Here is a 15164-nt window from a genome sequence, read left to right as displayed (position 1 = left end):
GTGAAGGGCAGAGAGCCCTGCTAACAGGCTAGTTTTGAAAGCTGTTCCTAAACATCAACATGGCAGGATCAAACATCAGTAACTTCTGGTCTCCATTAAATCCTCCCTACCAGGGTCATGCTGTTCTGACTTCCACTGCATACTAAAATCAAGTGTCTTTAGCTGGGATAAGATGCTTTACTGGAATGGAGAGTGGTTAAAAAAAAGGGGAGGGGGGGGAGAAAATGTGGGAAAAAGGCATCTGAAATTTTCAAGATCATCAACTCCACCATATAATATTGGCAACAAATCAACAGGAACCAGCAGTCAGCTGCTGGAAGAACTTTGTTCCATACTTTATATAATGTATATGACTATAATTAACATTATGTCTAGAAACTAGGAGCGAAGCTGAAGTCAGCTTCCCCTCATTCTTCCTAAAGAAATCTAAAGAAGGATTCTGGCAGGAACTTTCTCTAGAGATACCAGAGCGGAAGGCAATAGAGAAAGGAAGCTAGCTATCCTTTCAAAATCTCCCCAAGCGTAATTCAACCTGCCTAGAGTACAGGATTAATGTTTACTAAACCCAATAACAACTACACAGGTTCTGACGGAGAAGAAAAAAAAAAAAAAAAAGGTCCCTTGACTTAAAAATCTTCCTCAAAAATACCTTGAATGGACTGAGGGAATGAAAGAGGAAAGGAAGGAAAGGAAACACCTGCAGGTTCCTCCCTCACAGGGTGCCCTCATACCTATACGAAGTAAGAATCCAGCCCCAGGAGAGGGGATTTATCACAGCACAGGGAGACTATTGCGCTCCGTACGAACACGACTGCACCGTGCCCCAGCACAAGGTTACTTGCTCTTGTGGGTGGGGAAAAAGAGCATACCTTAATCTTCACCCTATATAGGTTTTCCTGTCTTTTCCTTTCCCCAATAGCTCAGTAGAAGGATTTTAAAATTTCTTTTTCAAGCGACTTCATTTTCCCTGCCCTCAGGCTCATGTACCTGAACAGAGCACCTCTGAGCAGCAGTTCTTTTCAGTAAACCTTGGTCATCTGATAGACTACAGGATAGCTAAGTTCTGTGACTGAAAAACCTGGACTGCTTTTCTACGGACGAACGCTCACCGAATCCATCAAAGCTTCAGGCAACAGTGGACGTGTGTATTCATATGCTTTTCTAAATCTGTTCCAAGCTGATGAACAGCCTAAATGGATTTTAAATTTCATAGCAAGCTTAGGCTACCACTTTGTGTCTGCACTGGCTGCCATTCAGCCCAAGAATAATTTAATACTTCACAGTGTGCTTCTGCTCAAAAGATAAAACTGTACAGGTCTTAAAAAATGTAAATGCTTTGTCTTTTCTGAAGGAGTGCACTTTTGATTCCTTTGCTGTGATCCCAGTATTAGCATTTTCAAAGTTTACCCCTTAGAGAGCCACAAAAGTAAGACTACAAAGCACTTCCCCACTACACTAAAATCAGCCCTCCAGAGCAATCAGATGACAGGAACAGCACACAGATGACCTGAAGATATTTCCATACACCACATCATCAGTTTCAGGATATATCAGACACTTTAAACCGAAACAGTATCACTAATTTGAGGATAACTGTTTACAGACCAGCTTTGTTAGCGCCCTCATTTAATCTGCTTGTAAGCGCAATTCCTTTATCTAAGAGTGGAGGGCATGAATTACCACCACTGTGAAAATCTCTTTTTTAGCTGATCTCAGTGACTACCTGTGTTTTAGGGTCAATTTCATCTATATTTAGAGGACGAAGCTTCTATAAAGCCTAATTATTTCCCTGTGTGGCTTGTATGATGAAGGCACTTACCAGTGAACGGTGGGTTCTTGGCAAAAGCGCTGGCTTAGGGTAAACAGTTGCAATGTGGATCTGGGCTGTGCGCCCACCCTGTGCCAATCGGGGGTGTTTCGATCAGCATCACTGTGCTTGAACAGGGCAAGTTGGGAATCGCGCTGTGTCCAAGTCCCATGACTAAATCATTTCAACTGCTTTCAACACTTTTTTTTTTTTTAAAATTTCAAAACAAACATAGAAAATATCCCAGAAATTCAAACATTTAACGTGGCGCAGATTTAAAAGGAGCGTTTGAAATACACACACCAAAAAAGCAAAGAAGGGCCTGGAGGAATGCCACGTCCCCCAGCGTGCAACAGACTGCACAAAACCTAATGGCAGCATATGAAGATCCTCCTACATCTTATTCCCTATTCCTTTTTCTGCTGCTTCTGGCCTCCATCCCTAGCCAAGTATTCAGGTGATTGTTTTTTCTTGGCCTGGCCACATGTACTAGCATCTCTTCAGCCTCTCTTAGCATCTGCCTCTTGGAGAACTGCCTTTTTGCCCCCTCCTCCCAAGGGACAGCTCCACCTGGCCCCAGCACTTGGGGTCCATGTTCCGAGAGGTCCTGCTACCTCTACCAGCTGATCTCATTTTCAGTGGCACCATCTGTCTGCCTCCCTCCTTGATCACTTTTAGCTCTAGGGCATTGCTTTCCTTGGTCACACCAAGTAACACAGCATCCTCTCTTGGCTGGAGGCTGAGTTCTGACTCAATCCTTTCCACTCATAGTGCACTGTGCAACTGAAAGCAGTGGAAAGATACACAGCAGTAATCACAGCGGGTTCGTAATGACATATCGGCACCAGAAAGGCTTTGAATCAAGTGGCAGTGCCAAGCATTTGTAGCAGATTTTCTACATTGCTACGCTGTAAGCTAGATTTGGGTGGAAAAATAATAGCTGAAACAGTCATTTGCAGGAAGTGTGATCATTATTTCTGTACACACACACTCCCCCAACATATCTGGAAATGCAGCATATAATTGATTAAACTCAACTTTGGTTAAATAGCTCCTCTTAAAATGGTGTAGCATCAACAAGCTCTGAGGATTTCAGAACGCGCCATACAGGCAGCCAAGCATTTCCATACTTTTCCTTTCCATGTATTCAATCTGCCTTTTTGGTCAGGTTGTTACACTATTCTAAACAAAAATGAAAGGCGCTTTTCTATTAAACCTCAGAACTAATGAAAAATTTTCTATGTAATTAAGCTTCCATGCAGCATCCCACTACTATAATCTTTCCTGGTTTGTCCTACAAATTGCTCGCAACAGCCAACCCACCTGTAGACTGCAAAATAAACTGTTGCAGCTCAGCACTGGACTGCCTGGATGTGCAAGGCAGCGTTCGGATGTATAAGGCAAATCAGGGGAATGATTTCACTGATGGGACTTCCACCTCTTGCCCTTGTTAGAAGCCATCTCCAGACTGGAGTAGGTACATGAAATGGATCAGACACAGAGGTAACAAATGAGCAGTAAGAACATCAATATCTGTGGGAAGCTCATGTTTGCAACCAAAAAGCCTCACCCATTGAGCTGGCAGAGCTGACTTTTGATCCCCTTGAGAACTTCAGCTTTTGCAACACGCAGCAATCACGGTTTCGGTGTTTCAAGATGAATGCAAATATTGATGTCTCACTTGCCAGCGCTCCCAGGGAGAGCTTTGCCAGAGTGCAAGGTCCTTCCCACCACACTGCCACACTACCAGTTCTTGATGAATTAAGAATGAACTCTGCAGCTTCATATGGGTACCAAACTGCTGCTGCCAAAAGGCTTGTTGTGCTGAATTTCAGACACTCTGGGAAAAGTACAATGACACTTAATGATAAAACTACCATCTCTGCAACAACACCTGAAAAATGCAATTAAGGATCCCTAAGAAGAGAAGAGCCAGGGTAAGAAGGAACAGGCACAGTCCCATTTTAGATGAGCACAGATGAGAAGTTATACTCACATGGTATTTATTTCAAAACCCTGTCTGTGAATGCACATTTTCTGATGCTGATTGCAAAACACAATCCTGCATCACTCCATGATAACAACACCTTCAGCTTGGTCAATACCTTGCGCACTGGACAGTTGCCCTGCTCATTATTTAAGACACCCAGTAATCTTGTCTTTCTTCTCCAAAGTAAAAGTTGTCTGTGTACATATAAACCGTAAATTAAGCGCAGCCACTGTTTCCTCTGCTGGAGACAGGCATCAAGCTTCCTATATCCTGAAGTACCCAGAATAGAAAAAAGGGACTCAAGCTTGTCACAGCCGTAACGTCTCAGTCTCTCATTAAAAGTCACTATTACCAGCAACATCAACTGTGGCAACAAAGGGTTGAGGCTTATGCACCCCATGAAAAACACTGGTCAACCAGCACAACTTTCCTTGCATGAAGGCTTTAAGCAATGATACCTGTGTAAGCAAAAAGGCATCAGGCTTCCGGCTAATTAAAAATCTTCTCACTTCTAACGCAGAAGCAGGAGTAGGGTATATATTGTAATAAGTTATCTTGGACAGAGGATACTTTTTTCCTAATGGCACAACAAAGCAACTGTGCTTTTGATGTATCCATCGGCTATACTGATGTGTGACTAGACTGGGTAAAGCACCATGCTTCCCTTACAAGATCAGGGCTTGTAATAGCAAACATTTAAAAATACTTATGTAGTCATGCACCGATAACAATGCATTTCATGGTGCTAACAATGCGTTTCATGGTGCTAACAATGCGTTTCATGGTGCTAACAATAATTCAGTGTTGAAGTGACAATAAAATAATGTTTAACCACATATCCAATATGGGATGCATGGCTACATGTGTTTTACAGAGGACATGACATCAGACAGCTTATGGTATAAAAGAACATACTTGAGTGATGTTTTCGGAGCGATTCCCCCCCCCAAGACAAGATCTTGGGCATCTGTCTATCTTGCTCCTACCAAGCTAAGGAGGCTGACAGTGTGAAAGAGAAAACCTGCTGTAGCTTCCATTTCATTTGACCTGTAAAGAGTCTGCAAAACACCAGAGAGTTCTAATGTTTCAAGAGTGACTATCAATGACAGACAGGCCTAAGAAGCATTTTCTACTGGTCACATTGCCATATATATCACCTCAGTTTCAAAATGAAAGAAATCCCAGTATCCCCAAGTTTATTAAAGACTGAATTATATCAGGGAACATACCTTTGAGATGTTACTAGAGCGGCTCACGGAATGCCCCAAAGTCTTCTCATTCTGAAAGAGGAAGAACAGGATCACTGCAGCAACAAATCACAGTTATGAGGATATTTTAAAGTTGGTATTAGAAACCAAATTCTATGGAGAAAGTCTTACAGCTGTGGATTTTAAGGATGCTTCTATTGACATCAGCCCGATTTACGATAATCACTAAATTGCTTTGTTTACTTAACAAGATATTACCTTGCAGAAAATCACACGGGCAAGACAGGTACAATAGAGAAATACTAGAACAATGATTTCTTCTCTCTATGAATACTGCAAAGCCCTTTTCTCAGATGGCAACTCTTTTGGAAAGGATATTTCTCATCCCTGCTTCATCTATATCTAAAGGCAAACATCTAACCACTAAAACTGAAAGCTCTTGCTTAAAGAAAAACGAAAGTATCTGGAAACATGTCTGGAAACAATTGTGAATAAATGCATGTGTGACATATCAGGAGACAAAGCTGAATTACTGAGGAACTCCCTATTTACCACAGAACTCAGAATTAAACTGGAAATATCATACAAGATGGAAACGCAGAAGCTGCAATTCTCAAAACTGAAATCAGTGACGACTGTAATGGCTACTCACTTTTCCACGTGCAGACCCGGAATGATAAGGATGACAGTCTTATCTCCTACCAAAATAAACTCTAGGTTTCACCAAGATATTTCATCCCTTAAGGGTTCCTGGTTTCTGAACATCAGTTTACCATAGGTGTAACCAGACACAATTGCTCCACTAGGAAGAGCCTAGAAATTGATCTGCAAAAATTCTTCTGAATAAAATCCAAGAAGAAATATGTTTTTTCTACACAAATATTACAAATAGGGCAAGTCATAATGTTTGGTTACAGATCAGTATCTATGTTCCTCAAAGTCTGTGAAGCTGGGATGCAACTTGGTTTGAGATTTAAACCCTCTGAAAAAAGGGTAAATTTACTACTTTCTCCTATGGGCTCTATGTTGGGTAAGAGTTTCTAAAAGTACATCTTTTCATATGGGATTTCAGGAACCAAACTCTTTCACCTTTATTCCTGAAGAGAATTTAACCTAACAGGGACACTTTAACAGCACCCTCTTCCCGTTCTCACTGGCATTGAGTGATCAGACAGAGCTTGACTCCTGTGTGTATAACAAATGGGGACACAAAAAACTTACCCCAAAACAGCCAACCGCAGTTAATCCTAGATCAGCTTGGATATAGCACACTGGTTTCAGACCTCCTGCCTATGGTTTGTTACAATTCAAGCAACCTTCAATGACCAAAGCCCACATCAAGCCAGCCCAATTGGCTGGGCACCCAGATGCTACACCCATACCTGGAGATCCCCATGCTCCCAGAGACTTCTTCCTACAGCACTGACCCAGAGCAGCTTCAAAGCTTTGTGTTGAGAAAAGAGATCAGCATGCGCTTATAAAAGCAGGCAGTCCCTTCCTTACACCACCAGTTGCCTCTCAACGCAGTCCTGGGCACTGCCTCAGTTGATGGATATAAATTGTACTTCTTCCCTTAAAAACACGAGGAAGCAAATATAGTGTTCTGAAATCCTCTGTATGTGGGAGTTTGAGTACCCAGAAGACAGGAAAATAGTGTTTCAGAAGAACAGAGGAGAAGTGACCAGGGAACCCCTACCACCAGTTTTGACTGATGGCTAAACTAAAAATCAGCAAGTATCAGTTTAAAGTCTGTAATAGTTGTGGTCTAAATTACCATTGGCTCGAATGCCAAATTTGCATACTGCAAGGCTGAGTTTGATTTTCGAGATGACTATGAACTTTTGTTACATAGGTAACAGTATTCCTGGAACAGCAACAAACATGTAAAGACCCCCAAAAATATGGATGTGATGCTGTCCTGGTTTGAGGACAGTATACTGTCCCAGTAGCCGATTTGGCCTAAACCACGACAGATGCTTATGTGAAGGCTAACATTGGATGGGACCACTGCCAGAACCAGTACAGCTAAGAATTGACTCCAACCGTAAGGGAAGGACCTAGCTGATTTCATCAAAGGCAGTGTAACTATAGCAACAGAGGAGAAAAAAAGTTAATTGAAGCTATAGAAGGCGGGAGGAAGAAAAAAAGGGGCAGGGACACGTTCTTAAGCTATGACGAAAAGAGACCAACACAAGCTGGCAAGAAGACTTGTCATTGCATATGTGTGAGGTGTGGGGCGAAGCAGGCTGTGCTTGGCCTTCCAGGGATGTGTGGGAGATAAACAAAGCAAGGCTATGTGGGACAGAGAAAAATGGTAGTGAAGAGCGGGACCTGTGGCCAAGAAGCCTGCCTGAAGCAACACATACAGCTCCACACAGGTGAGACTCTCAAATCCAGCCCTAGGTGTCAAAGACTTCCAGGTGAAATTCCTAAAGACAAAATTAGACAGAGCAGAGGTTCTTCACATTAACTCAACGCTCCCTAAAATACCGCTGTCTCGCTGAAGAAGATGCCTGCAAGGGCGCATGACTGAACTCAGGCAGGCACCTGTGTTGAGAAGGATGTGCTAAAATTCAATAAGCACAAACAGGCTGGAGGACAAGACCTATATTTGCACAACACAGTAAATGATGCAGAGCAAATATACACTTAGCCGCACCACAGAAACTAGTCTTTCTGCTTTGCTCCCAGAACTCATTTTGTCTGATGGATGCCAGGAGCCTTTAAGAGACAGACGCTCATATTATCTTTATTGATCTAAGGTTGGAAACATACCTATCAGAGGTTTCAGTCAGTAGATGACTGAGAACAGTTGGTTTCGTTATTGAAAGAGTGATCATTTTTTTAAAAAAAAGCAGTCTTGAAAAATAATACCTTAAGGGTTACGAAGTGCATGCACACGTATATTGAAGTATCGGTGTTATTTCTAAAGGACTCCTAGCCACCTAAGTGCTCTTTCACGTTTCAGTTTCTTTACCACACAAAGCTGGTACCTCCATAAAGTCAACAGGAAATTCACTACAGCCTTAGCCCAGGTTGGCCAAATTCTGTACTCTAATGGGCTACTTACTGGCAAGCAGGAGGAGCACCAACTCAGCCATATTTTCAAGGAGTGACAACTGACCAAATAGCCACTACCAGATCCAATGCAGACTTGCAAATATACACACATTTTCCAGTCTGGTTGGTCTGTCAGCTACCAAGCAGCCCCATCACCCAGATAAAACTGCTTCAGCCCCTGGACACCAACTGACCCTGCCTTAGCCTGTCTTCTAATCGGGAACATTTTTTGAAACAGCTGCTCCAAGTCCCACAGTTTACATACACGCAGACTTTAAAATGTGTTGGGCTGAAAACAGAAACACAACCAAGTTTCACTGTGCAACAGCAATTTCCAGTTCACTATGACCACTCAAGTAGCACTTCCACTGAAGGAACATACAGTGCTTTCTTACCAGCTTCTGCACAGGACCAAAAAAATTATTATTATTTTTTAAAAATTATTAAACAGCAACAGAAACACCTCTAAGTACTACAGTTCAGGAAGTCCAGCTGTGCTCTTAAACTATCTTTTACAAATAAAATAATAACCATCTACCCTTCAGGAAAAAGCACTGTGGAAGCCATTAAATAGAATCAGTGCTCGCTAGCGTTTACCATCCTGCAATACATTAAGGATGCTGTATGTTTTCCAGTCATTAAGATAGAAGAGAGCTGTAAAGCCATGGAAGGAGTTCCTGGAATAGGTAGATTTTAACGGCAGGCACAATTACTAAGTGAGGAACAGAAACATTAAATAGATAAAAATTATTTTAAAGGCAAACAAACAAAAATCTCAATTTTCCCACTATATCCATCACTGGTACATTCATCCTGGGATCTTCTACCAATTATTCACAAATTAACACTGACATGGGAGCGGCAAGGCTAAGCTTCTATTACGGTACTATCACCACCCAACAAATGAAGGTCTTTAGAGACTTTTTCTAGCATGTTCTCATTGCACAGTAATACATTTTCTAGTCTGGTAATTACAGCTCCAAACAAGCTCTCCTTCCCTCTTGCAAAAGCATTAGTCTTTGCACTTGAATGAAAGGTCAAGACAAGTGCAACATCTGCCAGCATGGACCACACAATTATCACCAGTCAAAGCAAGCGTCACTCTAGCAGATCAGCCTTTCTGTATGGGATAATGGGAACCCTGCCTTTCAAAATCATCCTACTCAACTAGAACCACCTGGCAGGCACTTAAAAAAAAAAATCTAGATAGGAAAAAATGACAAGTGCAACTTGTAACTTCTCCTGAGCCACTCACTGCCAGCTGCTGCTCTGAGGTCCCCATCAGAGCCTGGCTCTAGGGAAACAGAGAGGAAGGCAGAAGCAGGGAAATGACTGAAAAACAGAAAAACTGCTATCCATTCCTACAGCAACACATTTCTCAACTTTGGATGCACTTGCTTGAAATTGCCTGAATCCCCCTCCCAACTTTTCTTTCTTGTTCTATCTTGCCTTTGAATCTGCTCCCTGCGGTGAGAGACAGAGCTGCCTCTTCCTTCAGCACTTGCTTCAGCTCAGACCTGCTTTCCTGCAGGGCTCTGCATCTTGCCTTCTCCACCTTGCTGGCTCATTTTCCCTTCTGCCACCATTCCTTGGTTACTCTTGCATGACACCTCTCCCTTCACAGTTCAGAGATCTAGAAGCCGACACCTCCCTCCCATCCTCCCTTTCACCTCAGTCTTCCATATTCAGCACTGCAAGTAATTTCACCCTTGCTTCCCCACCATAGCATACCCGGTTTCCACTAAGCACACCAGCTGTGTAACTTACACAGCCAAACCCAGAAGCCTTGTGAACCCCAAAACACCAGTTCCTGTCACCTGAGCCAGAAGGAGGGTTCCCACCCACTGGTAACAACTCAGGCAGCCACAGCTGCTCTTGTGCACGCACAATACCAATGCATCATGCTGACCTTTCTCCAGACTCAGCTGTAGACCTAACGCAGCCTCAGCGAGCGCGCACCCTAACGGAATACAACTTGGGTGTACTTGCCAGGACAGAAGGAGGAAAATATCTTGGTAAAATGGTTTGGATTTTGTGTTTCCAACATTTTGGTTTTCAGTGATTAAGGCAGGTAAATAGAAGACAAGAGAGGAAGTAGTCTCGTAGCTTGTGTAGCCGCCGTCTGGCTACCTCCCTGACTACACACCTATGTTCAGTTCTAAATATGGCTAATACTAAACCCATCTTTATCTCTGCTCATAGATCTGGAGAAGAAACTGCAAGACAGATTCCAATGGTTTGGCAAAGTGTTTTTTATTCTCTTTAGCTCTGGGAAAAGAGGGCGGAGAGCACCAGAGGAGGGTCCTCCTTCCTTCTCAAGCCACCAATGGTTACGCATGAACCAAGCACATACCTGCTTCCTGATGTCTTAATTCTCTAACACACCAGTGACCTGAGAGAGCACTATAATTCTTCATTTTGCAACACAACTTTTATGTTACATTATCTTACATGATAAAAAAAATGGGTTAAGATCCTCACCTCATGATAACAGTTCTCCAACTAAAATCTCAGTAATGAAGAGAAGCCCTTTGTTTTGATGACGTTCTTACTGCAATGCCTCAGCCACAGATCCCTACAAGGTATGCCTCAACCCACGAGAGACACAGTTAAACAAACCAGGGCAGACTGGCCAGGTTACTGCCTACTTGTGGTTTTCGACCTGGAATCTGAAAGCCATTTTAATCTCATTTTGTGCATTACAATTGCATTTTACAATGACAGTTAAAGCACAAGATCGATATGCAGTAAAATCACTTATTGTTATCAACAGTGAGTGGCACGGGCACCATTTCAACAAAGTCTTCTGGGTAAATGGTTGCTTTCCTTAATAAAAAAACTTTGCAGACGATAATGAATAAGTAATAATCGCTCCCATTCATACAGCAATTCTCATTCTTAGATCTTATGAGAATTACAGAATGGGATGCAGAATAGCATTGCCTGAAATGGTGAGGTGCTGAAGGGCCGCGTAGCCGAATGCCCCTTGCAGGGCAAAGCAGCAAGTCAGGAATGAAACTCAGTTCCTCCATCAGGCCCCATGACCAGAGCATGAACGCCCAGCTGCTCTACAAACATGCAGTCATACACACCCAGGCGCTGTTTCAGGTTTCATAACTGTGTCAGATTTCCCAACAACCTCTTCCCAGAATTTATGCAAATCTTGCACTGCAACCCTATACCTGAACAGCAGAAATTTAAAAGAACATATGCTTTAGGTTTGGGGAGAGGGGTTGTTCTTGCTGCTGACAAGATTGGCACGGGCACTTAATTGTCTGAAGTGGATACAATGAGAGAAAAGAAACGGGAGAAGGCTTTGTGAATTATTTTCTTCACCTGTCAAAACCAATGGATTGTTAAATTACAAAAGCTTTGTCAGCACTAGATCTTGTGGCTGACAGAACCCAACATTTAATCACTTCAGTAGGAAATGGCATTTTGCGTCATATCAATCAAATACGGCCTTTATTTCTTTGGCAGTCACCAGGTCACCATGGAAGAGCAATAAACTAACAGTTTGTAAAGCCAGTGCTTGGCAAACTTCTTAAGCCTTACTCGTTTCAAACTTTTATCCATAAAATATGATGAAATATCATCAAGGTTCGTCAATGATTTTTGCACGCAACTAGAAGAGTAATGAAAGGAAGAATAATGGCATCTAATCAAAGAACAGTAATGGCATCTATGACTTACATCTCTGCTTTTGTGCAGTATTTATCCCCAGACACTGGAAACCAAGATGGGTGATGGAAACCACACCACCTATTTCCTTTTTTGCCTTCCTGGAGACCCAATATAAATACTGACAAAGGAATCCAAACAATCTGCCCCATCCATCTAGTCCAGTATCTCCTGGTTTTGCATGATCCCACTTGATTCTCAAGGACCAGCAATTCAGGAACGAGTGCAGAAACCAAATATAAGATTTCACATCTTCCATCACAGTGGCAAATCTATAGCAAGTTCACTGTGGATTACTCAGACAGCTCACTAACTTGCTTATTCATGTATCACATCAAGCCACTTCACATAGTGGCAGACAAACTCGGAAAAACTACCTGAAGGCAAAAAACAAGGCTGGAAGTAAAATATAAGAGAATTAACAAGCTTTATTCCAGGTGCTGAACTTACAGCTGTGCCTGAGAACATCAGCAACAGAAACGAAATCACAAGATCATATGGCTTTAACAAAAACAAAACAAAAAAACAACCAAAAAAACCAAACAAAAACCCAATGAAAGGAAAAAACGACAGACCGAATGGCTTTAATGGCAGAGTTCAAGGAATTCAAAGAGCGTGTCCCTTGGGGGTTTGGGGAGGGGAGTCAAGGAGGCTAACGGTCCATAAACAAGAAATATAAATGAGAGGAAATTCAAAGAACAAGGCAAACACAGCAGAATGCTGAAAGTAAATAAGAATCTCTTACCTATGTCTGCACCACAGACAGAAGCACAATGTGCTCCATCTCCAGTCTGCCTTGTGAACAGCTCTTAGAGCTTGCACGGATGTGCATGATACTGTGCAAACCTGACAGGCACGCAGGTCCCTACCCGTTACAGGTATGGTCCACCTGCGTATAAGTCCTTACTGATTGAGTATTGCTGTGTGCTCAGTCTTGCCAGTTTAGTCTTAGGAGTATGTGGGATACAATGCTTCGATCCATTCTTGAGTCTAACCATACACTGGACAAGGTTAGGATATCACTCTCTTCAAGAAGGCCCTTTTCTCCATGGCTTTGGTGTCCAGAATTTTTTTCAACATACCATTTTTCTGGTTTTTGCATTGCTTCTTCTTACTTCCAAAGACTCTATACAAAGTGCCTCTGCTTTTGGACAACCTGCATTTCCAGCTGCCATTTCAAACTGGAGATCTGACCTCCATCTCCCCTTTTCAACTGTTTGAGCCAGAGGATGACATAAAAGCCTTCCTCTTGCTGAGCTGAGGCTGCTTCACCTGAAAGAGCAAATTTTAATTTCTGTACAAGACCAGTCTGGTACATTTCACTAAAATTACATTCATTTGCACACTTGCTATATTCACATGCCATGTGCCCAATTTCTAACAAAGAAAGTAAATGGCAAAGTTTGGCATCCAACATGTTTTATGGATGTTCTTATCTCGCTGTTGCCAGACAACCTGCTTGAAATGGATGCACGCCTTTATGTGATGCAACACATAAAAATGAATCCTTCCCTCAGAGAACAAATTATATGAACTACAAAAGACATGATCCAAAAATATACACCTTTCTTGATAATGGATGCAGTATGCATTAGGCTTACCTGTGTGACAGCAAAAATGCCGTTTCAAACAATTTCATGTATTTAACAGCAGAAAGAGGGATGCAAATGCTGATGAAGCCGGCAATTACAAACAGATTAAAAGGAATAACATTCTATCTTTTGTGGAGTAATTGTGTTTAATGCAACTGCTGGAATTCTCTTGGTACACTACACATGTCAATATGCCAAAGCAATTGACTATTTTAAACATTCACAGATTAAAAAACCCTCTAGGCAACTAGCAATTTGGAATTTCTCGAGCTGCCAGGAGACATAGGAAGCCTGCAGCCTAGATGCACTCTCAGAAGAGCTGGCCTGTCTCCGGGTCTACGCGACTTTGGAGGTTGAGCCGCTTGCTGCAGGACCAGGCTGTGTGCTAGCAGGCGCTCCTCGGGCAGGGCGGCAGGCGGCTGCGCGGTCCACACATCGCGTGCAACTTGGATGCGATGCACGTGCCTGGATCACTGCCTCTGCTCAGCTAAGAAGGTCCACAAAGCCTCTCCGATTTCCAACTCATATTATACCATCCAAGTATACTGCTAAAACAGTGAATCACAGAATCGTCTCTTAGCCAAGGTTACAAAGACCTCTTGAATCTAAAAAGAGATTCAGAACAATACTAGAAAACTGGATACTTCCCAAAGCAAACTGGATACTTCAGGTTCCTATTTTGCTTAAGGATTTTATCTTCTTTTCTTCTCTTTCCATCCTAAGATATTAAGATTGCTTATTTACCTATTTCTGACTGTACAGACTTATCATAAGGGCAAATTATATTCCCTATAGCAACTAGAGAAGTCACTTCCCAAATGATGCTGGCAAAGTGTTCAGGATATTTTTGGTAACGTTTAACATGATACGGCCAAGAGCACATGACAGACAAAGGAGCTCTCAAAAGAATACTTGTATGTATCAGACCTGTTTAGTAATACCTGCTCAGTACAGACCAGCTTGGTTTTGCCTGAAATTTCATCTTCCCATTACTCTCAGTGCAGTCTGCAAATTATTCTGACCCTCAGTATTTCAAACTCAGTGTTAAAAGATCACACAAATTTAGGTAAATCAGATCTTTTCTCTCTTCAAAATGTAGCAGCAGTCAACAAAGCAAACAAAATGCCAACATGGAGAAGTAATGGGTGGAAGTGAATACTGAAACAGTATAAAAACCAATGGCAGGTCAACTGCATTTGTGTATGGTCACTAGAGGTTAAATCCTCGCTTTATAGAAGTCAGGGAGAATTCCACCACTAATGTCAATCAAGTGAGGAGTTTGGCCTCTGTTACTAAGAGATGCTGCAGAAATGCAAAAAGTTCAGCAACAAACAACTGGTTTGGTAAACAATAAGACAAATCATTATATGAAGACAGCTGAAGCAACAGATTATTAAAGAGAAAGTAATAATGTAAAGTAATAAGATGAAGTGAAGAAAAGACATGTAGCTAAGTAACAAGACTTCACAGTTGTGTCCCACACCTTCAGAAGAACACCAGGAAGCAGGTGACTCGAGCCAGCTATTGCAGGCTAAGACACATACACTTGGATGAATTATTTCCTGGAGGAAGCAATAAACCATGTGGACACAGCGGTCTCACCGAAACCAACAAGAAGTGCCTGTGGTCTCAGGAAGACTCAGACTGAGCCTCTATCAACATCCTGATCTGAGAAAAAGTATTTCAGTAACTGCAACCGGTGGTAGGCACGCTTTAGCAGATCGGAACCTAAAGTAGTTTTAAAAATACTGACTTGCCTTAAGCACGAGAAGCAAAGAAGAAATTGCGAGACAGAATTTTCTGGCAAGAGTCAGCTGAAAAACATG

General features: G+C 42.2%; 1 protein-coding gene across 2 annotated transcripts in view; it reads right to left on the bottom strand.

The window, feature by feature from the left end:
• Positions 1-15164, bottom strand: part of MARCH8 (membrane-associated ring finger (C3HC4) 8, E3 ubiquitin protein ligase) — a 71772-nt gene that overhangs the window by 17855 nt on the left and 38753 nt on the right. For both annotated transcript variants that reach the window (XM_009888731.1, XM_009888730.1), the window contains exon 2: positions 5027-5077. In XM_009888731.1, coding sequence (XP_009887033.1) covers positions 5027-5077 — 51 coding nt within the window. The remainder of the gene's footprint in view (positions 1-5026; positions 5078-15164) is intronic.

This window comes from Charadrius vociferus, unplaced genomic scaffold (assembly GCF_000708025.1).
Source record: "Charadrius vociferus isolate BGI_N301 unplaced genomic scaffold, ASM70802v2 scaffold436, whole genome shotgun sequence".
Classification (NCBI taxonomy): Eukaryota; Metazoa; Chordata; class Aves; order Charadriiformes; family Charadriidae; genus Charadrius; species Charadrius vociferus.
The sequence above is the reverse complement of the archived record's forward strand: the minus strand, read 5'-3'. Positions and strand labels throughout refer to the sequence as shown.